The sequence below is a fragment of the Eptesicus fuscus genome, chromosome 23 (assembly GCF_027574615.1).
Source record: "Eptesicus fuscus isolate TK198812 chromosome 23, DD_ASM_mEF_20220401, whole genome shotgun sequence".
Taxonomy (NCBI): Eukaryota; Metazoa; Chordata; class Mammalia; order Chiroptera; family Vespertilionidae; genus Eptesicus; species Eptesicus fuscus.
This window is the reverse complement of record NC_072495.1, coordinates 12,389,112-12,416,590: the sequence shown is the minus strand read 5'-3', so window position 1 is coordinate 12,416,590 and position 27,479 is coordinate 12,389,112. Positions and strand designations below refer to the sequence as shown.

The 27,479-nt window shown below is 46.7% G+C and overlaps 1 protein-coding gene across 9 annotated transcripts in view; it reads left to right on the top strand.

Moving 5' to 3' along the window:
* The first annotated feature begins 229 nt into the window (after positions 1-229).
* The window catches only part of UBE2L3 (ubiquitin conjugating enzyme E2 L3), a 38,413-nt gene continuing 11,163 nt past the window's right edge, over positions 230-27,479 (top strand). The window contains exons 1-4 of one of the 9 annotated variants that reach the window (XM_054712384.1): positions 263-312; positions 1,471-1,645; positions 7,856-7,948; positions 19,958-20,053. In XM_054712384.1, coding sequence (XP_054568359.1) covers positions 7,934-7,948; positions 19,958-20,053 — 111 coding nt within the window. In that variant the 5' untranslated portion in view covers positions 263-312; positions 1,471-1,645; positions 7,856-7,933. Of the gene's footprint in view, positions 313-515; positions 667-1,470; positions 1,646-7,855; positions 7,949-13,898; positions 13,915-16,224; positions 16,252-17,357; positions 17,407-19,406; positions 19,550-19,957; positions 20,054-27,479 lie in introns of those variants that run through there. The other 8 variants (XM_054712383.1, XM_054712388.1, XM_054712386.1 and 5 more) reach the window with 8 other exon arrangements.

Below are 27,479 nucleotides of genomic sequence, written 5' to 3'. Positions count from 1 at the left end.
AAATAATTCTCATTTATTTAACGATATTTTGCAACCGCTATTTACTGTGCACCTACTATATGCCAGGCACTGTTTGTAATTGCCATCGGCCCGGGGCACCCCATAAAGTCAAGGGCTCCGCCCGCTTCCGCTCACCCAGGCCTCCCAGAGGCCGGCACACAGTAGGCGGTTTGCACATGCGGTGCCCCGCCCCGCCCGCCCCTCCCCCGCTCCAGGAAGTGCCCGGGCTCCAGCCGCCCGGCCGGCCGCGATGCACCTTGGGAAAGCAGCAGCACCAGATCCAAGATGGCGGCCAGCAGGAGGCTGATGAAGGTAAAAGCCATTCTCCGGCGCCGGCCGGGCGAGGGGCGGCGTCGCGGGCCCGGGGCCCCGGCAGTGGGCCGGGACTCCTCGGGGCACCGCCGCCTGGCCTCCCAGTCTGCGTGGCCTCGCCGCCCCCCCGGGCCGTGCGCGGGCTGAAGGAGCTAACGGGGGCCGCTTAGGCCTCAGCCTGGGCTCGAGCGCCAGGCCGCGCTCCGAGCCGCCGTCGGCCCCTCAGACCGGCCCGGGGTGTCCGCTCTGCCCAGAGCCCAACCGGGTGCCCCGCCTCGCGGCGGCCGCCTCCCAGACCGGGAGTGGCGTTGATGTGGGGGCTCGGCCGGGAGGCCCCAAACCGGGCGCCTGCGGGTAAGGCCCGAGCGCTGGAGCCCGGCCGGGAGCCCGCGCCGCGGAGCCGCCCCGCCCTTGGCCTCAGCGGGCCGGGCTCGGACCCCGTCTTCTCGGGGCCGCGGCTCGGGAAGGCTGGGAGGCTTAGGCTGGGGTCGGAAGGAGGATGCCGGGGGACGAAAGTTGGGTCGGTGTTTGGTGGGGCGTTTGAAACCGCGCTGGGTTCCAGTAAACTGTCGCCCGGTGACTGCAGAGTCACAACGGCGGTTGGTTCCAACTCCGGGAAGGCGTGGGGTCGGCCCCGGTCGCGGCGCGGTTCTCCTTCCCCGTCTCCTTGCCTACCCACCACTTAGTCATCCCGGTCTCCTTTTCCCTGGTGAAGCCAAGTGCCATTTTTTTGGGGGGGTGGCGGTGGGGGTTGGCTTCAGTCGTTGGAATCAAAACCAGCCAAAGTTTATAAAAATAACTTGGTATCTTGAACGCAGCGGGGTGCTCTCTTGCTCATTGGCCTCTTGGGTGAGAAACACTGATGCTCAACCGGCTTAATTCTTCCGCGAGGGTGTCTGCCGGCGTCCTCCAGAGCCGACCTCGCCAGCGCTTGGGAGTCGGCTGCCGGTGGTGTTGTGGAGCTGCACTGGGTCGGGGGGGAAAAAAAAAAAAAAGAAAAAAAAAAGTCCCAGAAGCTGGCTTCCTGAGGGTCTGTCTATAAAGAGCTGGGGTTCCTCCTGGACAGAGCAGTGCTTGGTAGAACTGGTCGTTGAACTTGGAGGCACAGCCTCTGGGCCCTCCCTCCCTGAGAACATGTCCTCTCTTTTGTTCCCTAAGGGCTGGAGACGATATTTAACTTCATAAAACTCGATTGGAAGTGGCCACAAAAGAATAGCCCTCATCTCTTCTCTGTCAGTGGTACCACCTTTGCACCCAGTCATCCCGATGAGAGGGCTGTTATTCACTTCCTTCCCTCCTCAACTCCCCAAATACGCTCAGCCATTAAAGCCTTGTGAGTTTTACTGTGGAAAGATTTGAGTGCGTGCCTTGCCTTCCTAATCTTAATGAAATTGCTTGAATTCATACCCTTATCTCTCCGGTGCCTCCCTGAGTGCCCTCCCCTGATTCTCCTTCGGGGACACCAGAGTTCTTTTTCTAAAGCAAGTATTTAATCCTTTCACTCCTATTGAAAACCTCTGTGGTCTCACTCACTGTCTTCAGCAGTCAATCCTAACTTCTTTCTTGTCATGCAAGGCCCTTAGGTTGACAGAAAGTTACCTGTTTTGTCTCCCCTCTTACCCCTTGGCTTCCCACTAACCTTTCACTTTCACAGTAGCTACCATTTATTTGTGTGTTTGTTTGTTTGTTTAAACATGTGTTCACTGATTTCAGAGAGGAGAGAGAGATATAGAAACATCTATGATGAGAAAATCATTGATCGGCTGCCTCCTGCACGATGAGCCGGAAACCAGGGCAATCAAACCGTGATCTGGTCCATAGGTCCATGTTCAACCACTGAGCCACGCTGGCAGGCAGCTACCTTAAAAAAAAAAAAAAAGGCTTTTACTCTGTGCAGCTCTGTACTTCACATTCATGATCATGTTTAATCCCTAGTTAAATAAACACTGTTGTTCCCATTCTGTAGGTGAGAAAATGGAATGCAGCGAGATTCATTGGCTTGCCCAAGTGTTTTTATTAGGGAGAGAGAGTGAGCTGTGATCTCAGTCCTGACTGCAGAGCCCCCTGCTCTTACTCGCTTGTTATGTGGTCTCCCTTTGCACACCTGTTTGCTCTACCTGAGAAAGGCTACCTTCCGTCGCCTCTCCTCCCTTCAGGTTAGTTCCAGGTTCGACTCCAGTGAAGCGTGTGTGGTCCTCCTTCTGATCAAGTTGTTTCCTTCTCCGTGTGACTACAGCATTTCCTTTCTTTCTTTTTTAATTTGAAAAATTTTGATGAGTTTATTTGAGCCAAAAGTGACAGTTGCCAGGAAGCAAGATCTCAAATGCTACTGCAGCACTTTCTTTCAGTTTCTTTTTGAGCACTTGTCACAATCTGATTTGTGTTAGACTTTATTTCCTACTGGGTCTGACTTCCTCAAGGGCAGGGATCTTGACCTAATTCATCATGGTATCCCTTAATCTAGCCCAGTTGACCCAATTTAGGGTTCTCAGAGGGGAGTTACTATGGTTTTTGAAATTTTTTTGGGTTTAAACAAATCGGAGCTTAGAAAAAATATGTAACACTAGAGGCCCGGTGCGTGAAATTCGTGCACGGGGGTGTGTGTGTCCCTCAGCCCAGCCTGCACCCTGTCCAATCTGGGATCCTTCTCACAATCCAGGACTGCTGGCTCCCAACCGCTCGCTTGCCAGCCTGCCTGATTGCCCCTAACTGCTTCTGCCTGCCAGCCAGATAACCCCCTAACCACTCCCCTGCCGGCCTGATCGACGCCTAACTGCTCCCCTGCCGGCCTGATTGCCCCTAACTGCCCTCCCCTGCCGGCCTGGTCACCCCCAGTTGCCCTCCCCTTCTGGACCAGTCACCCCTAACTGCCCTCCCTTGCCAGCCTGGTCACTCCTAACTGCCCTCCCCTGCAGGTCTGATCGCCCCCAATTGCCCTCCCTTTCAGGCCTGGTCCCTCCCAACTGCCCTCCCCTGCTGGCCATCTTGTGGCGGCCATCTTTGACCACATGGGGGCAGCCATCTTGTGTGTTGGAGTGATGGTCAATTTGCATATTACCTTTTTATTACATAGGATTGGCTGAGTACCTATTAACCTTTTGCACTTGGATGTTGAGTGTGACTCAACATGGTTAGCATTAGAATAAAGGAATCAAGAAAAAAGCAAGCGAGTACAAAGGGTTAAGTGCCATTTTGTAGGTAAGAAAATAGAATACCAGGAGATTTGTTGGCTTTCTTTTTAGTAACACTTTATGTAGTTCTTTCTTTCTAGTAACACGTAAAGTTAGTGCATTGTCATCTTTATTCTAGAAATGAGAAAATTCTGAGGCTTAGATATAGGTTGAGTGTTGCTCAAGGTGGAGTAGCAAACCTGAGTGGGGAGAGATGAGATGCTAAATTTCCTTGGCTCCAAATCCCAAATTCCATGCTCCTTGTCATACTTTCTTACTCCAAGGATGCTTGGAGGGGTATGCAGTTTCTTGAGTTATGGATGGAAATTCTTTATTTATTTATTTTTCTTTCTTTTTAAAAGATATTTTATTGATTTTAGAGAGGAAGGGAGAGGGAGAGAAAGATAGAAACATCAACGATGAGAGAGAATCATTGATTGACTGCATCCCGCACACTCCCCACTGGGGACCGAGCCCACAACCCAGGCATGTGCACTTGGCCGGAATCGAACCTGGGACCCTTCAGTCCGCAGGCCGACACTCTTATCAATTGAGCCAAACCAGCTAGGGCTGGATGGAAATTCTTTCAGTTCAGTGGGGGAATGATGGTTTCATGGTGTTGATCATTGGCTCTGAGAGGCAGTGTTTAAGCTTCTTTAGTTTAAAAAAGAAGATGGATTGATGCAGTTTGGTCAATATATGGGTGGAAATAAAAGGGATTTTCAGTGATAAAAGGTAAACATGTTGAATAATCAAGTGGATTACATCTTTAAAAACTTTAGATTACCTCAAAAACTATTTTCCAGGACACAGATTCAGAGATTTCTTTGTAACAATTATTGTCTGCAGATAGTGTAAAACAAATTATTAAAGGTAGAGTGATTTGCATGTATGGGGCTGAGAAATTATTTTAGGCAAAGTGAGTATAATAAAGAATTAATTAAAAAAAAACATTTGCTAAAAGCAGCATTTTTCAACAAGAGGCACACTAGTGTGCTGCAAGAATTTTTAAAGCATGCAATACCTGATTATTTAGTCAGGGACACTGACCTCTTTTCCCTTAGATTGTCAAATAAAAAAATGACAATTATACCTATTTTTTTGTCAGATCGGCAAAAAATGTACTTTCTGCTGTGCTGCAGAATTTTAGTAATTAGTTTTATATGTGCCATGTAATGAAAAGGGTTGAAATGAAAAAGAGTTAGCCTTTTTTTTTTTTTTTAGCCTTTTTCAGAACCCTTTTTAGGAATTACGATTGTTAATAAGACATTAAATACATTTTAATGTGCAGGCAGTGAGTTCAGCATTGATGGCAACAACCAGATAGTAACTATTGCTGCAATCAGGAGGGAAATAGCTACAAAAGTGAAACCGAAGGTGTGGCTAAGGAAATTGATTGCAGTTTGCTCATTTATTTTCAGCCCTCAATTGCACACATCTCCACTATGGGCCCTCTAGCTGAGTATTTTCCCAGAAGGACTTTCTCAGTGGGGAAATTTGTGAATTTAAGAGAGGAGTGACATTTTATTGTGTAACGGTTGAGATGAGTATTTGAGATTTGTGGCAGTGTTTTGTTTTTTTAATGTTTTTATTTATTTTAGAGAAAGGTGAAGAATAGAAAAATCGATGAGAAACATCGGCTGTCTCCTACATGCCTCCTACTGGGGATCGAGCCCACAATCTGGGCATGTACTCTGATTGTGAATCAAACCAGTGACCTCTTGGTTCATGAATTGACTCTCAACTCTCAACCAGCTGGGCTGTAGCAGTGTTTTTTATGTTTTGTTTTTTGTTTCGTTTTTTTAAATAATATAATTTATTGATTTCAGAGAGGAAAGGAGAGGGATAGAGAGATAGAAACATCAATGATGAGAGATAATCATTGATTGGTTTCTTCTTACATACCCCCTACTGGGGATCCAGCCCACCACCCGGAAATGTGCCCTGGCCTGGAATCGAACTGTGACCTCCTGGTTCATAGGTCGATACTCAACCACTGAGCACACAGGCCAGGCTGTAGCAGTCTTGTAATGCTGTTTAAATGATGTTTACTCAGGACTCCATATTGATATACTTTCAATCCATAATCATTTGTGAATGAGTAAGAGGAGTCACTAAGTAACAGTTAATTCCTTAGAATTAATTGTACTCACTAATGAACTAGTTTGCTTTATTAAAAAATATGTATTTTTTATTGATTTCAGAGAGGAAGGAAGAGGGAGATAGGAACATCAATGATGAGAGAGAATCATTGCTCAGCTGCCTCCTGAACATCCCCACTGGGGATTGAGCCCACAACCTGGGCATGTGCCCTTAATTGGAATCAAACCCGTGACCTTTCAGTCCACAGGCCAACCCTCAATCCACTGAGCCAAACTGGCTAGGGTAAATTTTTTTTAAAAGTTTTTATCTTTATTTTATTTTTTAAATTGATTTCAGAGAAGAAGGGAGAGTGAGAGAGAAACATCAAAGATGAGAGAGAACCATTGATCGGCTGCCTCCTGCATGCCCCCCACTGGAGATGTGCCCTTGACTAGAATCGAACCTGGGGCCCCTCAGTCCACAAGCTTGTGCTCTATCCACTGAGCCAAACTTGTCAGGGAGAACTAGTTTGCTTTTGAGTACAGGTATTTATATTCTACTAGTGGCCCGGTGCACGAAATTCATGCGCGGGGGTAGTGTCCCTCAGCCCGGCCTGCACCCTCTCCAATCTGGGACCCCTCGGGGGATGTCCGACTGCCAGTTTAGGCCCTAAACCGGCATTTGGACATCCCTCTCGCAATCCGGGACCGTTGGCTCCTAACTGCTCACCTGTCTGCCTGCCTCATTGCCCCTAACTACTCTGCCTGCTTACCTGCTCGCCCCCAACTGCTACCCCTGCCAGCCTGCTTGCCCCCAACTGCCCTCCCCTCCTGGCCTGATAGCCCCTAACTGCCTCTGCCTCGGCCCCACCACCATGGCTTCATTCGGAAGGATGTCCGGAAGGTCTCCCAGTCTAATTAGCATATTACCCTTTTATTAGTTTAGATCAGGCATTCTCAAACTACGGCCCGCGGGCCACATGTGGGTGTTTTTGCCGTTTTGTTTTTTTACTTCAAAATAAGATATGTGCAGTGTGCATAGGAATTTGTTCATAGTTTTTTTAACCTTTTGCACTCGGATGTCAAGTGTGACTCGACACGGTTAGCATTAGAATAAAGGAATCGAGAAAAAAGCAAGTGAGTGCAAAGGGTTAAAACTATAGTCCGGCCCTCCAACGGTCTGAGGGACAGTGAACTGGACCCCTGTTTAAAAAGTTTGAGGACCCCTGGTATAGATAGATGAGGTTGGGTAACTAACACAATAGAGCAGTGAGTATGTCTGATACTGGTGTTTTATATGTCAGGAGGTAAAGGGAGTTTTATAAATGATGCTTTGCCAGTGTAAGTGTCCTGAATCCACTAGGTTTTGGGGAATTGAGAAAAGCATTATATTTTTTTATCCTGAATTCATGCTTCCCAGAAAATTAGGACAATTTCAGCCTTCTTTAACCATATACTTTGTAAATGTGTCTCTATTAAAATACTAGATGCCCGATACACAAAGATTCGTGCAGAATGGGCCTTCCTTACCCTGGCTGCTGGCACAACCTTTGCTCTGGCCTGGAGCCACCTTTCCACCTTCCTACGCTGCCCAGAGGCCCGGAGCGGCTGGGGCAGTGCAAAACACCTGTGTCGTCACCATGGCGACAACGCAAGTGTCCCACCTCCGGCCACTGGGAGCCTGTGTATGCAAATTAACCCAACATCTTTGTTGTGTTAATTTGCATACACACTCCTGATTGGCTGGTGGGTGTCATGAAGGTACAGTCAATTTGCATCTTACTATTTTATTAATGTAGATAATTGGCCCGGCCAGCGTGGCTCGGTTGTCGACCTATGAATCAGGGTCATGGTTCAATTCCAGGTCAGGACACATGACCGGGTTGCAGGCTCAATCCCCAGTGTGGGGGTGCAGGAGGCAACCAATCAATGATTCTCTCTCATCATTGATGTTTCTATCTCTTTCTGCCTCTCCCTTTCTCTCTGAAATCAATAAAAATATACTTAAAAATATATGTATATATGTGTGTGTGTGTGTGTGTGTGTGTATATATATATGTATATAATTGGGACATTTTAATGGGAAAGAGTATACTAAGTTATTGCAACATTTGGGACCTTAAGGTTTTTACTAGAACAAAAACATTTGTCTCAGTGCTTGGACCTTTTCTGATCTTGTTACAACTCTAAAGTTGACTTCGAGTTTTATTTTACCAGTGCACTTGAAAATATTCTCATTCCATTTGAGAAGTATCACTGAATGCTTAAATATTTCTGTTTTCTTTGCTGCAGTAGTCAAGCTTATAGAACCATGAAGACATCCCTTCTGAGCACAGACTCTATCCAACCATCTTGAGAGTTTCCCTTTGAATGGCACATAGACCTGTAAGCGGTTAAATCTAAGCTCATCCTGTGCCCTGCTTCTGACTTGCTTTACTTAGGTATTGATCCACTTGTCTACTCAGTTGCCAGGGAAATACCTGGGGGAGCCTGGCTCGCCTTTTCTCCCACATCTAGCTATTTGCCAGATTCTGCTGAACTATATATGCCTTTATCCCTGCTTACTGCCTATCTTTTCTCCATCCCCACTGCCACTCCCTTAGTTCAAGCTATCCATCCCCATTTGTGGTGGGACACCTGCATCAGATTCCTAGTGGTTTCTTTTTACTCCTCACCAGTCATTCTGTCCTCAGTCCCACATGATCCCTAATCAGCAGTGCATCCAAAAGAAGTGCACATGTCCAGGCCCTACTCAGAGATTGGAACCAAATTGAATAGGTCAGGACTCTGTATTTAAAAATCCACATTCCTTACCATATTTCTTCAAGATCTGGTCTTTCCAGTCTTTCTTTTCCCACTGGTCCGTGGAATCCCGCTTTGCACCCTGGGTTTCTTGAGGGTGTCCCTGTCTCTTCTCTGCACCAGGGTAACTTCTTGTCTTTCAAGACTCAGCTTCAAGGGACACGTCCTCCTTGAGCTCAGTAAGGGAGAAGGGCATGTACCAAGAACAAAGAAATCCTGGTCTGTCCACTATATGCTGGATGCATCTACCCACTGAATAATGGCCTGCAGGGGAGGGAAAGACCCTCTGACATGGAGAAGGAGATGGGACTTAGTCTGGCTTTTCAGAATGAGTAGGGTTTTGGTAATTGAAGAGGAAAGGAGCCTGGCAGTCAGTGAGGTTGAAAATAGCTTTCATTCCTGAGAATGGATGTGGGCCATGGTGATGAGAGATGCCCTGAGGAACCCCAGTCACAATCTACCTATCCCCCAATATGGCCGCATGCTTCTGACCTTGTGCTGTCCCTCCTTGGGTTTTAGTTAGGCCAGCCTCTGAGGTGCTCTCCAGAAGCATTGGGGAACTGGCCTGGTTTTACTCTAGGCTGGCAGTCCAGCACACTTGGCCCTCCAGGACTAGGGGCCGTCCCTCCCTCTGCTTTGGCAGGGCTGAGTTCTTCAGCCAGCCCCTGGGAGAGCTGCCCCTACAAGAAGGACATCATGAAGGGGAGATGTTGATGGGGGTAAGGACAGGTGGCAGAGAGGCCATAGCTTTTCAGTTGAGGGGTCCGGTGTATCCCCTCTGCAGTATCCATGAGAAGCGGCAGGCCTCTCACTTGTGAGGGCTTTTGCCTGTGTGTGTCTCTGGCCAGGCTCCTCATGTCTGTTCTCGAGGGCATAGATAATCTTAATCCTCTTCCCAGTTAAAAAAAAAAGGTGGGGGGGGGAAGGGTCTTCTATTAGGGGCAAAGCTATTGAGGGAGAATACAGCTTAGCGGTTAAGAGCTCAGATTCTGGAGTTTGAGTCCTGGGTCTGCAGTGTCTTAGCTGAGTGAACCTGGGCAAGTTAATTAACCTCTCTGCACATTAGTTACTTCATTTGTGTGTGAAGGTTAGAGTTAATATGCATCGAGTGCTTAGAAGAATGCTTGACACATATTTAGTGCGAGTTACATGTAGATATTGGGAGTGAGGAAGACATATTCCAGGGCAGTGAGAAGAGCAGCCTGGCAAGAGAGGAGGTTTGGAGGGATGATAGGAGTGGTGCTGAGGCCAGGTAGGGGCAGGCTTGCCTACATGACCTCACCACCGAGGCAGAGCCCATTCTCTTTTTTTTTTTTTTTTAATATATTTTATTGATTTTTCACAGAGAGGAAGGGAGAGGGACAGAGAGTTAGAAACATCGATGAGAGAAAAACATCGACCAGCCGCCTCCTGCACACGCCCCACTAGGGATGTGCCCGCAACCAATGTACATGCCCTTGACCGGAATCGAACCTGGGACCTTTCAGTCCGCAGATCGACGCTCTATCCACTGAGCCAAACCGGTTTCGGCAGAGCCCGTTCTCTTAACCTGCAGTGCTCTCCTACCTCTTGAAGTAACCTGTTCTTAGGTGAAAAGTTCACTGAGACAGCTATGTGAATGTCTTTGTTTTTAAAACATTTACTTTTCCAACAGAATGCTCTGGAATTCAAAATTTGTCTTCCCAGTGTCTCAGAAACTCTTCCTGTGTATTTGTTCTTCCTGTTCTGAATGTACATCAGGGTGGTGATAGTTGCTGTGTCCAAAGGTGAGCCCAGGTGCTATGGAAGGCAGCAAAAGGTGCTGAGCTGGGGTGGGGGGGGGGAGGGCGGGTTTGAAGGCAACTCTTGAATGAGTAGTTGTAGTTCCAGAATAATAGTTTTGTCTTTTCTTTAGCCTTGAAGCAGAAAAGGTAAAAGGTTGCTTCTGATGGCTGTTCCATTTCTCTTCCTGCCGCTCCACAGTCTTTCTAGAATTCCAGAGCTTCTAGAGGCCCCTGGCAGACAGGAGGCTGAGACTTATAGGGTGCCATCCACAGGCCAGCAGTGAGCCAGGTGCACTCACTGACTGCCCTGCTCTTCCTGCTCTCAGGGTCTTACTCCTGCCGTTCACATGACTGCTTTGGTTTGTAAGGAGGGACAGGGTGGAGAGTCGGATTCATTTTGGGTAAGGTGGTGGTTTGGGTTTTGTTCTATTTTTAACAGTTCCAGGTCTGAGTTGATTATAGTTTTCTCTGCTTCATTATCTTGTTAGATTTTAAAAACATATATGTTTTTATTGATTTTAGTGAGAGAGGAAGGGGAGGGAGAGAGAATCATCGATGAGAGAGAAACATCAATCAGCTGCCTCCTACACGGCCTCCTACTGGGGATTGAGCCCACAACCTGGGCATGTGCCCTGACCAGTGACCTCGTGATTCATGGGTCTGCGCTCAACTGCTGAGCCACACAGGCTGGGCTCTCTTGTCAGATTTTGCTTGTACTTCTTACTAGCATAGTTCAGCAGAGAGGTGAAATACTGTTTTGACAAGTCCTAGCCCAGGAAGCACATTTGCCACCAAAGTAGTCACTAATGTCAAAGCCAATGCTCATGGCGCTGCTCTCTGTCTTTCTGAGAGGGGATGCTACCTGACTGTCATGGGCGATGGACAGGTTGTATATAACTCAGAAGTTGAACAGCCTCTGAGCCCTTTCTGAGATGGTTTGTAAATGTCTGCTTCATACTAGTGTACCTGTTGTTAAGAAAAATCAGCACAACTAAACTTCCAGAAGGATCCATCACATGTTTACACAAGCGGTCGCCATTCTCACTTGTCCTGTTTGAGGCTCTGTGTCATTGGCTCTAGTGTGGACAGACTTGAGGAGGTTGTGTCCCACCCTCAGAGGAGCTCTCAGTCCGGTGAGGGGTGCTGGACTCGAGTGTATGATGTAGGTCAAGAATGCCAGGCACACCCATGTTCTGGAGACAAATACATTCCAGGAGTGAGCTGCTGGCTGGAAGCTGACTGTATGGAACTGGCATGAGAGCTCGCTCAGCTGGGGCTTGAGCCACACTTGTCCACAGGTGTGTAGGTAGTGCATTCCTTAAAACCTGTGCTGAGTGTTCTTTTCAGTCATGTCTTCTTAGAATGACTTTTTTTTTGTTAATCCTCATCCGAGGATATTTTTTCCATTGATTTTTAGAGAGAGTAGAAGAGAGAGAGAGGGAAAGACAGAAAGAAACATTGATGTGAGCGAAACACTTCAATTGGTTGCCTCCTGCATGCGCCCCAACCAGGACCTGGGCCGGGAGAAGCCTGCAACCAAGGGACGTGCCTTTGACTGAAATTGAACCTTGGACCCTTTGGTCTGCAGGCTGACGCTCTAGCTACAGAGCCAAACCGGTTAGGGCTAGAATGACTTCTTGACAAGTGGCCCACCTCCCTGGAGTAGTGTGCTGTGGTCCGGTAACAGCGACCTGAGGTCAGATCTTGATTTCTGCCTTGGACTCGTTCGTGTCTTCATCTTGAGCCTCAGGGTTCTGATTTCTCCAAAAGGGATAATGAAATCTTCATGGAGTTATGAGAATAGCTAAGTGTATTAGTTGGGATAATAAGTAAGTGTAAGATAGTGAACATACTGCAGCCCCATGGAAAGGGTAATGTGTTGGTGTGGGCTCCACTCCCTTTGCTGAGTATTAATTGAAATAGAATTGTGTTTGGGGCTCTGAAGCCTTATGTTTAGATTTACAGTATTTAATTACATTGAAGTAATGATTTATTGTCATTGCCACTGGTTGCTTGGTGCAATCTTGGGAAGTGCATTTCTGTCAAAATTAGTTACTTTCCTACTGTCACACAAAAACAAGGAGTAGGTCTTTCATATTACTGAATGTCCTACAGTTGTGTAACTGGCATTTTGAGAGTGATCCTGTACTTTGATTTAAGGCAGTTTTGTGTTATTTCCTCTCAGACACCCGGCTCCATCTGCCAGGTTTCATTTTGCCTGGCCAGGAGGAGCCTAGAAACGTTCCTTGCACAACATAAACATTTAATGATTGGCTGTGAAGGGCTAGTGTAAATACTGTGTAAGTTCATGCTTTTTGTCATTGTAAATCTTGGAGAGTGCTATTCCAGAGCAAGCTAAGCCCTCCCAGGACCCTGCTCCAAAAATAGGAGCCTCTACGCTGCCTATTGCCAGTGTAAGTGTTCACCGTCCTAATTTCTTTGTGTAGCTGATAGGGTTATGAAGGGAATGATTTCTGGCTCTGGCTCTGGTCTGGCCCTGCCCTGTACAAGATCTGTAACTTGGGCCTTGGCTTTATCATCTGTAAAATGAAGCCAATATGTCTGATTTGCCTATCGGATGTTGTGACCTTTCAGCCATATCCTATGAGCTGTAAACATTGCAGGGCGTCATTACAACCAACCACTTCTTCTCACCCTTTCTCACTGTCTTGCTCCTGCTTTTCATGTGGCTGCATCTGGTGCATGCTTCTTGCACCAAAGGCATGCACCTTCCCTAGCATCTCTCCATTCTTGTTCTTTGTTAAGATTTTGAAGGTGATGACACCCTAAGCTGATGCCCTCCCGAGGCAATTGTGGTGATGTGCTGTTAGCAAGCCCCTGCCTTACTTTTTGTTTATTTTAAAATTGAGATATAATCAATCAGGGCATTTCTGAAAGCTTTGTGCTAACACCATAAACATTTATTTTTAATTTAAGACCCTATGAGTTCTGGTCATAGGCTGCTTTTTTTTTGGTGGTTTTGTTAATCCTCACCTGAGGATATTTCCTTTTCCCATTGATTTAAAAAATAATGTATATTTTTGTTGATTTCATAGATGAAGAGAGAGGGAAAGAGAGATAGAAACATCAATGATGAGAGAGAATCATTGATTGGCTTCCTCCTTTTTGCCCTCCTACTGGGGATCGAGCCTGCAACCCTGGCATGTACCCTGAACTGGGACACTTCAGTCCGCAGGCCAATGCTCTATCCTTTGAGCCAAACCAGCTAGGGCTCCCATTGATTTTTTTTTTTAAATCTTTATTTTTGAAAGTATTACATTTGTCCTCGTTTCCCCATATTGACCTCTTCTAGCTCCTCCCCTCCCCCCAGCCTTGACCCTATTGTCTGTCCTTAGTCTTTTCCCATTGATTTTTTAGAAAGGGGGGAAGGGAGGGGAAGAGACTTAGAGAAAGAAACACCCATGTGAAAGAGACACATCGATTGGTTGCCTTCCCCCACGTGCCCCTACCAGGACCAGGAATCCAGCCTACAACTGAGATATGTGCCCTTGACTAGAATCGAACCCGAGACCTTCCAGTCCGCAGTCCAATGTTCTATCCACTGAGCCAAACCAGCGAGGGAAAAAAAAAAATTTTTTTTTAAAGAAATACGGTGATATAATTTTGGAAGGGAGTAAAACTACTATTAATTGAGTACTTACAGAGGTGTTGTGTTAAGCACCATATAACATTTTTTGTAATTCTCATTAGGGCCCTGTGAAGTAGGTTTCTTACTATTTTTTTTTTTTTTTTTCAGGTAAGATGGTAGACTTTTTGGAGCTTCAGGTTGGTGTGGAGGGTGGAGCTGGTAGGGTTGAGCCCAGGCCTGCCTGACCCAGAAGCTTCTGCTCTTTCTAGTCCACTGATTATTTGGCAGCTGTTGAAGCAACCATCTGCCAAATCAAATAGTATTTCTATGTTTAATCTGTAAAATAAATGTTGAAGAGCATGGTTGGAAATTGGGATATCTGATCCTATTACCTATAGGAAACTTCAGAATAGAGAACAATAAAATAAGCACTGTAAGCTGCAATCAGCATTCACTTCTTTTTTTTTTTTTTAAATATATATATTTTATTGATTTTTTTTACAGAGAGGAAGGGAGAGGGATAGAGAGCTAGAAACATCGATGAGAGAGAAACATCGACCAGCTGCCTCCTGCACACCCCCCACCGGGAATGTGCCCTCAACCAATGTACATGCCCTTGACCGGAATCGAACCTGGGACCTTTCAGTCCGCAGACCGACGCTCTATCTACTGAGCCAAACTGGTTTCGGCAGCATTCACTTCTTAAAGTTGTTTTTATTGATTTTTGGAGAGAAAGAAACAATGTGAGGAGACATTGATTGGCTGCCTCCTGCACACTTCCTACCTGGGATTGAGCCCACAACTAAGGCCTGTGCCCTGATCAGTAATAAAACCAGCAACCTTTTGGTACACGGGACAACGCCCAACCAACTGAACCACACACTGGTGGCCAGGGCAGCATTCACTTTTTAAAAAAAAGAAAAAGTTCAGAACATATAGTTTCCATGTACCTGGCCCAGTGATAGATGTTAGTCCTTTTATGTATGTATACATGTATGTATGTATGTATTTAAATATATTTTTATTGATTTCAGTGAGGAAGGGAGAGGGGGAGAGAGATAGAAACATCAATGATGAAAGGGAATCATTGATTGGCTACTTCCTGCACGCCCCCTACTAGGGATCAAGCCCACAACCCCGGCATGTGCCCTTGGCCGGATTCAAACCTGGGACCTTTCAGTCCATAGGTCAGTGCTCTATCCACTGAGCCAAACTGGCTAGGGCAATGTTAGCTCTTTTAGAAGCTTATTTCTAACTGTGGAAATGGCACTAAATCAGGGCCTCAGTGTCTTTCTTGCTAGAAGACCCCAGTTGGATGAGTGCAGTGGTTCTTAAGCAGGGGTGCATATCATTGTCACCTGAGGATCCCCAGGCACGAGTGCTCAGCTGAACTCAGGAGGTTCTGATTCTGCAGGTCTATAATGGGACCTGTGCATGAGTCCATCTTTCTTTTCCCTCCTTCTCTACCCCCTCTGCTCCTGACCCACCCCCACCTCTCCTTGGGTGTTGAATAACTTCCCCAGGGACTTGGGCATGTACCCTGGAGGAATCCCCAAAGTTAATACTCACTGTAGCCAAACTAAAACTTCCCTAAAACTTTCCCCTGTGATTTCTCCTATGTCTTTGAGTACATTTACCGCACACAAATGCCTGTTCTCTTCTCTCTAGAAGTTCGGCTTCCCCCATCATACAAGGCCCATCTCAGAGCTTCTCTTCCCTGAAGCTGTTAACCTCTGCTGTTGTCTGCTGGGCCTCCCCTGCTCTTGCCTGCAGGCTTCTAGAGAGCAGCGCTTCTTTCTCTCCGTCCAGCCTCAGCAGCCAGGAAGATGGCATTCAGCTTTACTTCCTGTAGTTCTTTTGGGGCAAAGAGCACCTTTTCCTACTTTGCAAATAAAAGTTACAGGATGATAAGGAATATGCTTTTGAAAACTACAAGCACCCCCTACTTTGAGACTTGCTGGTCCGGAGTAGTGATATGACATCTGAAGCAGCCCTGACTTGCACAGCTGATTTTTCCTCTGGCTTTCTTAAAGAGGACCGTGGCCACAGCTAGTTGAGAATTACTGGCTCCTGAGGGATTCTCAATCCGGTCATGTTGAGGATCACTCTGGGAGATTTTGGACAGTTTTCCAGGTCCCATCATAGACCTCCAAAGAAGAAAAAAAGAGATTTTATTAAATACTCTGCCCAAACTTCGATGCACACATTTGAGTTGTGTGACTGAGTGCTTACTGTGTACTACTGTATCCTGTCTCTTACTGTTTGAGCTGAGCCTTTTGTGCAGGACTTGGAGCAGTGCATTTCTGCTGGGTCCAAGGCCACCTCCTGTTGGTGCTGCAGAGCTGTTAGGCAGTGGCTCCTCTCTGCTGCATGCCACACTTTGACCTGGAGTGAGCATCAAGCTCTCTGAGCTGCAGTTTGGGGGGAATGAGCTTTTCCCCCTTTGAAGAGCTGATAATGATAAGCACACCCAGGCTCTTTCACGTCCTGCAATACACTGAGATCCACGTCTGGACTCTGAAATGGACCTCATTGTGAGAAGCATTGCTCTTTCTCCCTCATTACTTACCCTGGCTGGGCAGCCCCCACCGGGAGAAGGAACGTGTGAGTTGCCTGGTTCTGCTTTCCTTTGAGCTCTTGGTTTGTCAGCCCAGAGCAGCTGACAGGGGACGGCTTCTAGTTCTGAGCAGAACTGAAACAAATCTTTGTGGGGCATATTTTGTAAAGTTTCTGTCATTCTTGGCTATAGCTGTCCTGACTTTGTTGTTCTAGAGTGGGGCCTCTCTCAGACTTTTTCTTTGTTGGGTCCTTTCATCCATCATTTGGAATTTGAACTCTGAGTTTGCATTGGTTTCATTATATTCCTTCCCCAGTTCTTCATTCTCGGGCTCATTCTCAGTTACGGGGTACAGGTTTTTTTTGTTTGTTTGTTTTTTAAATATATTTTATTGATCTTTTACAGAGAGGAAGGGAGAGGGATAGAGCGTTAGAAACATCGATGAGAGAGAAACATCGATCAGCTGCCTCCTGCACGCCCCCTACTGGGGATGTGCCCGCAACCAAGGTACATGCCCTTGACCCGGGAATCGAACCCGGGACCCTCCAGTCCGCAGGCCGATGCTCTATCCACTGAGCCACACCGGTTTCGGCTACGGGGTACAGTTTTGCTTGAGGGTTTGTCAGTACTCTTGAGTCCTCTTGCCTTTTCGAGTTTCATACCTTCAGATGAATCTGTCTTTTCTCTGAATGACTTGAATCCATCTTCTCTAAGTTGTTCTCCTGAGTGGAGGTGTGATTGGCATTTTGGGTTGAATAGTTCTTGTCTGCACGACCATCTTGTGCAGTGCAGGACTGTTGCCTCCTGGCCCCGGGTAGTGCCAATGGTTCTCAGCAGCTGGGCTCTCCAGGACATTGGGAAATCAGGGCGGGGTGGTATCACAATGTCTGGCATCTAATGGGCAGGGCTGGGATGCTCAAGTGCTGAGTCCTGCTGGATGCTGGCACCACCCTGTTGAGAAACACTGTCCTAGGGGGCTGCCCAGTGTCCCCTGGAGATTAGGGGCGGGCTTGCTTGTTTGTTTGTCTTGGTTTCTTTCACTTCTGTCTTACAATTAGTACTTCCTTGTTGGTTAGAATTATGCAAAGGATGTTGCCTCTTCCGTCTTTGGTGAAGTTAACTTGAGAGCTAGGTAAGTTGAATGTTTTTCTGGTAGTTGCCCTTTGGATTCCCTGAGCCTCCCAGACCTGTCGCCATTAGTGCTGCCTTGTCTTTGGCCTGGAGGGGGTGTGTGACCTCCCCCCACAGTGTGACTTCGGTCTTTGTTCTTGTATCTCTTGCTATCAGAGCACCCGTGGGTGCTTTTCCTCACCCCTGTGCATAGTGCTCACTTTTCCTCCCTTTCTCTTGAACAAGATGCAATTTTTCTTTTGTTGTTTTTTTCTTTTTTAAATAAGATTCAGTTTTTCACTGCTATATTACAGTTGACCCTCATCTTGACATATTTTTGTAATTCTTTTGAAATTTTCATTCTTGTATTTATCATCCATACCTCATGTTGTTAGTATATGGATTTCTGAAGCCATAAAATATTTTAAAATGTATTTTGTCGCACGGATATTGAATATATTCTCCTGTTGTTTCTTCTTTTTTGATTGTCTGATTTCGAAGTTCTATCTGGAATTTTTTCCTGTCTGCATTTTTTATAGCTGGGTATGACGTGGCCCTTAAGGACATGATATCTTTTGTCTCTAGCCAGGCATCTTAACTCTTAATATCTTGAGCCAAGTACCAGAAAATCAAAATACATAGAGATCCCTTCCCATTCCCGAGCCCCCTTTCCTTCCCCAAGCCCCAGCTTCCCATCTGTTCACTAACCTGGTCATTAGGGAGTGTTTGGCAAAGCATGACCGTAAGCTGCTGAGGTTTCCTGATGCCTGCCCTCACACCCGCCCTCATGGAGCTTACGTTCTGTTTGGAGAGGAGTGGGCCAAGGTGGTCGTATGGGTGTGCAGCCTTTTCCCCTTCCTTAACCTGCCCAGACTGCATGAGTCCCAGGCATTAGTAGGAGGACCAGTTAGCAGGTTGAGTGGTCTGTCAGGTTCCAAGCTTTCCCTCCTGCAGGCTCAGGAAAAGGGCCAGCCCACCCCTTCCCCTGCTGCAGGGGTCATAGCCATTGCTGCTAGCACCTTCCCTCACTGAAGCTGCACATTGCTTAGAAACGGAATTCAATCTCTCAGTGGTAGTGGCTCTCATCCCACTGTAGCTTGTTTAAAATCCCTGTTTCAAATTTCACCCCCTACACTTGCCGGACCAGAATTTTCCAGGTTGGGGCCCAGACCTAGACAGTTGTAGTCGGTAGCTAAGGTTGACAAGCAGCAGGACCCTGTGGGAAGAAATTTGGGCTTGTCGTGTGCCCTGAAGTGTCATTGTGGCCCAGCTGTCTCTTGCATGTTCGTTCGACATGCTGTCTTTCTCAGCCCATTCCATGCCGGGCATCGCACATCCTCCAACCTAGATCCTGTGGCACTGGCTCAGTTGCCCTTCTTTGGGAATTGTGTCCCTAGGGTGCCTTGTAAACTGTCAGCTATGTGATCGGAATAGGGGGTGTAGATACCTTTTGGATTTGATGTGGGGACTGATTCAGAGCCTCCATGCCATTGTGAGCCAGAGCACCAAAACAAGGAGGGTCCTTTCAGGTCTGGTGGGGTTCACAGGTTGGACCACCAAGGAGGGACGCCAGACCAGTGTAGGCTGTCCTTCCAGTGCAGCAGAGGAGGCGTGGCTCAGCTGGGCGGTGCTCCAGGGTTGCAGAAGGGAAGGCACTCAAAAGATGTAGAGGAGGCTGTTGTGCCATGGATGAGTGGCCAGATTGGGGAATTGGGGGGCAGCACATTACTCCAGGTATCTGAGAATGGAGGACGTTGGGCTATAACATTTATTGGATGTTCACTTGAGTTATTGGGAAAACAGCGGGAAATGTCTGGTTGGTGCACAGTTGATAGACAATTCTAGACCAAACACATCTCAGGCAGGGCCTTGAAGTAGTCAGGGTGGTCATTCTTTCTGGATGAGGTGGTGTTGGCTGTGTTGACTGTATAATAATAATCCCTTATATTTGCAAGGGGTTCTGTTGCTTACAACGTGGTTTCCCCTTCATTGTCTACAGCTCTGGGTCTTGCTATCCCTGTTTTGCAGCTGAGGAAACCGAGGCTCAGTGAAGGTTTTCTGTCCCCCTCCCATCCCAGACTGGATAGTTGTTCTCTTCGCTGTGTGCCCATGCTGAGGTGGAGTCCTGAAATCGCACTTACAGCGTTGGGTAGAAAACTTTGTGGGTATGTGTGTTCTCCTGGTCCCACTTTATTCATCTTTATATCCTCGCCGTCTGACACATAGTCAGTGCTAAAATCTCGGTTAGAAGTCAGGTCTGTAGTACCTTTCTTGTGCCCCTGTTGTGTGGTGACAGCCCAGAGAGGAGGCAGTGCTTTCCTAGGAGCACAGTCACTTACCCTGTTGAGTACTGTGGGTTCACCAAGGTGGGACTTGTCTTGGTCTGGGGCATGGGTTGAGGGGACCACCATGGCTCTGGGCCTCTTAACCAGACCAGGCATGATCTAGTCCACAGTGAAATTTTATCATTGGTGGTGTTGGCACTCGGTTTTTAATTTGAGGGAGTCAGGAGGGATCTTAACATGTGGTGCTTTCCTCTGTTTGACATCCATTTATGCTTTGTCAATCAACAGGAGCTTGAAGAAATCCGCAAATGTGGAATGAAAAACTTCCGTAACATCCAGGTTGATGAAGCTAATTTATTGACTTGGCAAGGGCTTATTGTTCCTGTGAGTATTGAACACTTCACTTCTTATCAGATTATTCTCAAGGTGATGTGTGTGCTGTTGGACTCGTCTCTCTAACTCCTAAGGAGACTTGTAGTATAGGCAACCAACAGATGCACAGCGGTGGGTAATAAGGTAGGGACGATAGCCTTGGGTTCCTGAATAGAATCCCAACTTTGCGCTGGTTTTGTAACATCTTGGGTGTCCCGAGCTTTCCAGGTCTGTTGTTAACCAACCGGGGAAAGAAGTGGAGTGTGTGTGTCTGTGCTCCTATCTTCCCTGGCTTCTGTGGGCCTGACCTCATTTGGCTGACAGCCACCTTCTCTGACCTCTTTGGGAGATGGCAGGTGTTCCCATCTAGATCTTCTCTTTGCTTTCCTGCCTGGGCTCTAACCCTCATCTGTGTCTCTAACCCTCCGTACACTGTGTTCCAGGCTTTATTCCTGGTACCCTCCAGTGTGTGCCTCCCATTTGCCTCAAATCCCTTCGCTTCATGGCCCACCTGTTCCCCTCACCCAGTATCTTTTAAAACAACTAGAAGTGAGGGCCCCTGGATTGGTGTGAGGAGAGTTTCAAGGATGCAGTTGGCAACTGATTCCCCCAGTGTCTGCCTCCATTGATTCCAGCTCCCTGTTTCACTGACTTCTGCCTTCAGACAGGCTCCGACCTCCTCCTAAGAGCAGCTTTCCTGTGACCTTACTGCTTCTTGATAGAGTCTGCTCTTTCTCCATCCTTTCATCTCCTTACCCCTCAAGAGACTTGTTCTGTGCTAACTCCAGTTTGTGATCCCAGTTTCTTCCACCCTCCTGAAGCTGCTTCACACCAAGCACACAGGCTCCCCTCGGTCCTCACACCTCTGGCTCTGCAGCCCTGGAGCTGTGTACCCCACTTGCCTCCTGAGTGTGCTGTTTGCTTCTGTCCTGTTGCTTCCTCTTAACTCCTAGACATGAATCTAATTTAGTCTCGCCTTCTCTCATTCTGTTTTGTTTCTGGGGATCCCTGTTTCTTCCAGCATCATTGGTTACTAGGTTATTAATATAAGTGAAGAAGCCCATCTCTGCCTCCATTCCTGCCTTCTCCCCAGAGCCTCACCATCTGTCCACGAAGCACCCTAACTTGACATTGTCTGCCTCCTAGTCTCCCTGTTCACAACTGAGACCTTTCAGTGTGCTCCCTTTCCTTCCTGTTCTTCTGCATCCGCCCACCTTCTCTTTTCTTCTCCCCTGTCACCAGTTAAGCCTCAGGCCTTTTCCTTGTACCTGGATCTACCCTACATTGTTGTATACAATCTTTCTTTATGGGCAGATTGGCTACTTTATTAACACGGAACATAAAGCATGCTTACTATAGATGCTTTCTTCTTGATGCTGGTGTAGATCATGACTTCTTTTAAAAGTCCCTGGAACCTGAATGGCAAATATTGAATTTGTAATTTATTTTCATAATCATTTGGATAAATAAGGAAATAAATACGTTGTAGTCTTCTAGTACACATTCAGAAATTTTAAATCTGGGAGATTCTACTCTGGTTGGAAGGATGGAGTCTTTTAAACTTCTCCAGGGTTGGAGGTGATGGGGCTCAGGGTACAGGTATGGATAGTGGAGAAGCTCCTGACTGGGGTGGGTCAGCTGGTAACCCCAGCCCTTCCCTGCCATGGGGACCTGGTATGTGCTGAGTGGAAGGATAGCCAGGACCATCTGACCTCCTACTAATTTAAGAAGTAAACAGGTAGTCTGGATCATTTGAAAACTTATGATAAGAGTGAATGGGACGCCATTGAGCAGTCAAGCTTAGACAGTCTATCCTGTGAGCTCCGTGGCCTGAAAGACTGAAGGATAGCGCCAAGAGTAGATGTTTGTCAGGCCAACTCTGACCCCAGTGTACACCAAAGCCTTCCTCTGGTGTCATGTTAGCAGAGCCTGTGGAATGGGCTATAGTCTCATTGAGCATAAGGTAGTGGCTGGCTGGTAGAATCCCAGTGTGCTTGAGCCAAGGCTCTGGGGAGTGTCCAGGCCAAGCTTCACTTTCCATTTAGGGAAGCTGCGCCCAGAGATAGTAGACGATGGCCAGGGCTGTCCTCACCCCTGCTCATGCTGCCTCTTTCCATTCCTCTCTCACTTCTTCTGTAATCATTGCCCAGGGTCCCCACTAGTACTTCATACATGGGCCTCAGATCTTCCTACGTGGTAGGGGCTGGGTCAGTATGGGGAGTCTTCTACTAAACTCACCTGGGGTCTATCCAGCTGGGATGAAAGCAGGGCCAGGAGATAAAGGCATGGTACCTTAAATATATTTTATTTATTTTTTTACAGAGAGGAAAGGAGAGGGATAGAGAGTTAGAAACATCGATGAGAGAGAAACATCGACCAGCTGCCTCCTGCACACCCCCTACCGGGGATGTGCCCGCAACCAAGGTACATGCCCTCGACCGGAATCGAACCTGGGACCCTTCAGTCCGCAGACCAATGCTCTATCCACTGAGCCAAACCGGTTTCGGCAAGGCATGGTACCTTAGAAGTGTCCCGGGCATGTGCCCTTGACCGGATTCAAACCCGGGATGCTTCAGTCTGCAGGCTGATGCTCTGTTCACTGAACCAAACAAACTACGGCCCTCCCAGCTTTTTTATGTGCATTCTTTAATGGGCCATTAGATAATTTCATACTTTTAAAGTAACTATATCATACTAGCGTTCCCGTTGCAGAAAGAATCCTGCAATAGGGTTTCCTGCTGCACTCTACCCCGGCCCGCCTGCTCTCCTCCCTTCTCCCCCGCCTTCTCCGCCAGCCCGCCTGCTTTTCTCCCTTCTCCGCCAGCCCGCCTGCTCTCCTTCCTTCTCCCCTGCCCCACCTCCGCTCCTCCCTTCTCCTCCCTCCGGCTTGCTTGCTTCTCCGAAGCTTTGCTCCCTTCTGCAGCTCTTGGCTTCTTTCTATGCTGTCTTGATATGCAAATTAACCGCCATCTTGGTTGGGGTAATTTGCATACTTGTCCTGATTGGCTGATGGGTGTGGCTTGGCTGGTGGGCGTGGCTTGGCATAGTGAAGGTGTGGTCAATTTGCATATTTGTCTATTAGGTAGGATTCCATAATATTTATATGATCACTTATTTAATCATTCTTTTCATATTGGCCATTTAGATTACTAATGTTTTTCCATTTTATTATTTTTTTAAAATATATTTTTATTGATTACAGAGAGTAAGGGAAAGTGAGAGAGAGAGAGAGAGAGAGAGAGAGAGAGAAACATCAAAAATGATGAGAGAGCCCTGACTGGTTTGGCTCAGAGGATAGAGCTTCGGCCTGCGGACTAAAGGGTCCCAGGTTCGATTCCGGTCGAGGGCATGTACCTTGGTTGTGGGCACCATCCCCAGTAGGGGGTGTGCAGGAAGCAGCTGATTGATATTTCTCTCTCATCGATATTTCTAACTCTTTCTATAAAAAAAAAAATCAATAAAATATATATTTTTTAAAAAATGATGAGAGAGAATCATTGATCGGCTGCCTCCTGCACACCCCCCACTGGGGATTGAGCCCGCAACCTGGGCATCTGCCCTTGACCGGAATTGAATCCAGAACCCTTCAGTCCACAGGCTGATGTTAAATCCACTGAGCCGATCCGGCTAGGGCATGTTTTTCTATTTTAAAACTAATGTGTCCAAGAACATCTTTATGTGGAAAACTCGGTGTATCTTTTTTCTTTTAGATTCTGATCTTAAGAATTATATGATAGTCTATATTCTATATTTTATTAGGGTTAGGTTTATATATAAGGAAGGGACCATCTGTAGGGCTGTACAGTCTCTGATTTAAGATTACCACTGAGCCACATAAGATTACAATTTTTTCAACTTTACATTGGTGCAAAAGCAACATGCATGAAGTAGAAATGTAGGCAAAGGTGGGATGTTCTGTAGGTTAAACGCATTTTCAATTTACAATATTTTCAACTTGTGATGGTTTATTAAAAGGTAACACATGCCCTGGCCGGTTTGGCTCAGTGGATAGAGCGTCGGCCTGCGGACTAAAAGGTCCTGGGTTCGGTTCTGGTCAAGGGCACATGCCCGGGTTGCAGGTTCGATCCCCAGTAGGGGGTGTGCAGGAGGCAGCCGATCAATGATTCTCTCTCATCATTGGTGTTTCTATCTCTCTTTCCCTCTCCATTCCTTTCTGAAATAAATATAAATACACACACACACACACCTGAGGCCTGGTGCACGAAATTCGTGCAAGGGTGGGGGGGTGTCCTTTAGCCCAGCCTGCACCCTCTTTAATTTTGGACCCCTTGAGGGATGTCTGACTGCCCGTTTACAATCCAGGACTGCTGGCTCCCAACTGCTCGCCTGCCTGCCTTCCTGATTGCCCCTAACCGCTTCTGCCTGCCAGCCTGCTGATCACCCCCTAACCACTCCCATGCCAGCCTGATTGATGTCTAACTGCTCCCCTGCCAGCCTGTTTGCCCGCAACTTCCCTCCTCTGCTGGCCTGTTCACCCCTAACTGCCCTCCCCTGCAGGGTTGATCGCCCCCAACTGCCCTCCCTTGCAGGCCTGGTCCCTCTCAACTGCCCTTTCTTGCAGGCCTGGTGCCTCGCAACTGCCCTCCCCTGCTGGCCATCTTGTGGTGGCCATCTTGTGTCCACATAGGGGCAGGATCTTTGACCACATGGGGGCAGCCATCTTGTATGTTGGAGTGATGGTCAATCTGCATATTACTCTTTTATTAGATAGGATATAAAAGGTAACACATTATATATATATAGCCCAGTTGGTGTGGCTCAGTGGTTGAGCATTGACTCGTGAACCAGGAGGTCCTGGTTAGATTCCCTGTCAGGGCACATGCCTGGGTTGCGGGCTCAATCCCCAGTAGGGGGTGTGCAGGAGGCAGCCCATCAATGGTTCTCTCTCATCATTGATGTTTCTATCTATCCTTCTCCCTCCCTCTCTGAAATCAATAAAAAAAAATTTTTTTTTTAAAAAAGGTAACCCACTATAAGTTGAGGAGCATCTGTATATATTATCAACTTATTTTCCAGAAAGATTGCCAATTTATATTCCTATGGGCACTGTTTGCACAAGTTCCTATATGTATTCTTGGCTGTCATGGAAGTTGCTAGGCATTTTTTTTTAAATATGTTTTTATTACCCTAGCCCAGTGGTCGGCAGACTCATTAGTCAACAGAGCCAAATATCAACAGTACAACGATTGAAATTTCTTTTGAGAGCCAAATTTTTTAAACTTAAACTTCTTCTAACGCCACTTCTTCAAAATAGACTCTCCCAGGCCATGGTATTTTGTGGAAGAGCCACACTCGAGGGGCCAAAGAGCCGCATGTGGCTCGCAAGCCACAGTTTGCCAACCACGGCCCTAGCCAGTTTAGCTCAGTGGATAGAGTGTCGTCCTGATGGGTCCTGGGTTCGATCCCAGTCAAGGGCACATGCCCACGTTACGGGCTTGATCCCTAGTGAGGGGCGTGCAGGAGGTGGCCGATCAAGGATTCTCTCTCATCATTGATGTTTCTCTCTCCCTTCCTCTCTGAAATCAGTAAAAAAAAAATATATAAATATATATATATTTTATTTCAGAGAGAAGAAGGAGGGAGGAAAGGAAGAAGAAAAAGGGGAAAGAGAGAAAGAAAGAGAGAAACATTGATGAGAGAGAAGCCTGCAACCTTAGGCATATGCCTTGACCAGTGACCACCTGGTTCATGGATCGGCGCTATACTGGCTGGGCAAAATTGCTGGGTATTTTTAAAGGGGGTTCTGAGTGTCACTGACTTCACCTTCTAGGCTGTGGGGTCCAGTTGACCTAGGTGAGAATCCATCCCTGCCCCTGGCTGGCTTGGTGACCTTGGACAAGTTATTCAGTTTGTCCTAATATTCTTACCTCTAGTTGTTTTAAAAGTTCAATAAGTGCATGTGTGTGAAGTGCCTAGCCTCACTCTTATTATTAAAACCTGTCCTGTTCTCTGGAAAACTGTCAATATGAAACAGACATACAGAAAGAAATTGTTGCCATTTTGATGCAAAAGTTCTCCATTTGATTTGTGTCTTAGTCCCATTCAGGCTGCTATATTACAAAATACTAGACCGGTTACCAAACAACAGACATGTATTTCTCACATTTCTGGAGCCCGGAAGTCTGAGTCAGGGCACGATCATATGAGGGCTCTCTTTTGGTCACAGACTTCTTCTGTCCTAGCTCTCTGTGGCACTAATCCCATTCATGAGGCTCTGTCTTAATGACTTAATCACTACCCAAAGGCCCCACCTCCTAATGCCATCACCTCGGGCATTAGGTTTCAACATCTAATTTTGCGGGAGGTTGCAGGCACACAGACATTCAGACCATAGTAATTTCCATTTTTTAAATTTTGCTATTACAATTAAAGTTTCTTTTCACTTATTTTTTTTTTCTTTTCACTTATTTATTGACTTTATATTTCTGCAGTCTGTTATCTATTTGGTTTTTAGAATGTTTTTGTTGAGTTGTAGGAATTCTGGATTAATCCCTTGTGTCTGGGACAAATATTTTTCAGCTTACTGTATATTTTTAAAATTTTTTGTTTATTCAGCCCTAACTAGTTTGGCTCAGTGGATAGAGCATGGGACTGCAGACTGAAGGGTCCCGGGTTCGATTCCTGGTCAAGGGCATGTACCTTGGTTGTGGGCACATCCCCAGTAGGGGGTGTGCATGAGGCAGCTGATCGATCTCATCGATGTTTCCAACTCTCTATCCTTCTCCCTTTCTCTCTGTAAAAAATCAATAAAATATATATTTAAAAAAAAATTTTTTTGTTTATTCAAAAATTTCTAATTGAAAGGTTCATCTTAAAATTTTTGTTAATCCTCACATGAGGATATTTTTCATTGCTTTTTAGAGAGGGTGGAAGGGAAGGGGGCAGAGAGAGAAACACACTGATGTGAGAAAGACGCATCAATTGGTTGCCTCCCGAATGCACCCCGATGGGTGCCGGGAATCGAACCTGCAACCCAGGTATGTGCCCCTGACGGGGAATCTAACTCAGGACCCTTCTGTCTATGGCATGCTAACACTCTAACCACTGAGCCAAGCTGGCCAGGGCTTTTTCTTTTTTCTCTTAAAATTTTTGATGCCCTGGCCTTTTTATTTTTATAATTTATTTTTAATTTAATAAATCTTTATTGTTCAGATTATTATAATTGTTTCTCCTTCCCCCCCCCCATATCTCCCCTCCACCCGGTTCCCACCCCCCCCTCTGCCCTTACCTCCCCCCTGCTGTCCTTATCCATAGGTGTATGATTTCTGTCCAGTCTCTTTCCGTACCCCCCACACAGACACCTCTTTCCCCCTGAGAATTATCAATCCACTCCCATTCTATGCCTCTGATTCTATTATGTTCACCAGATTTTTATTCTGTTCCTCAGATTTTTAATTCACTTGACTTTTAGATTCAC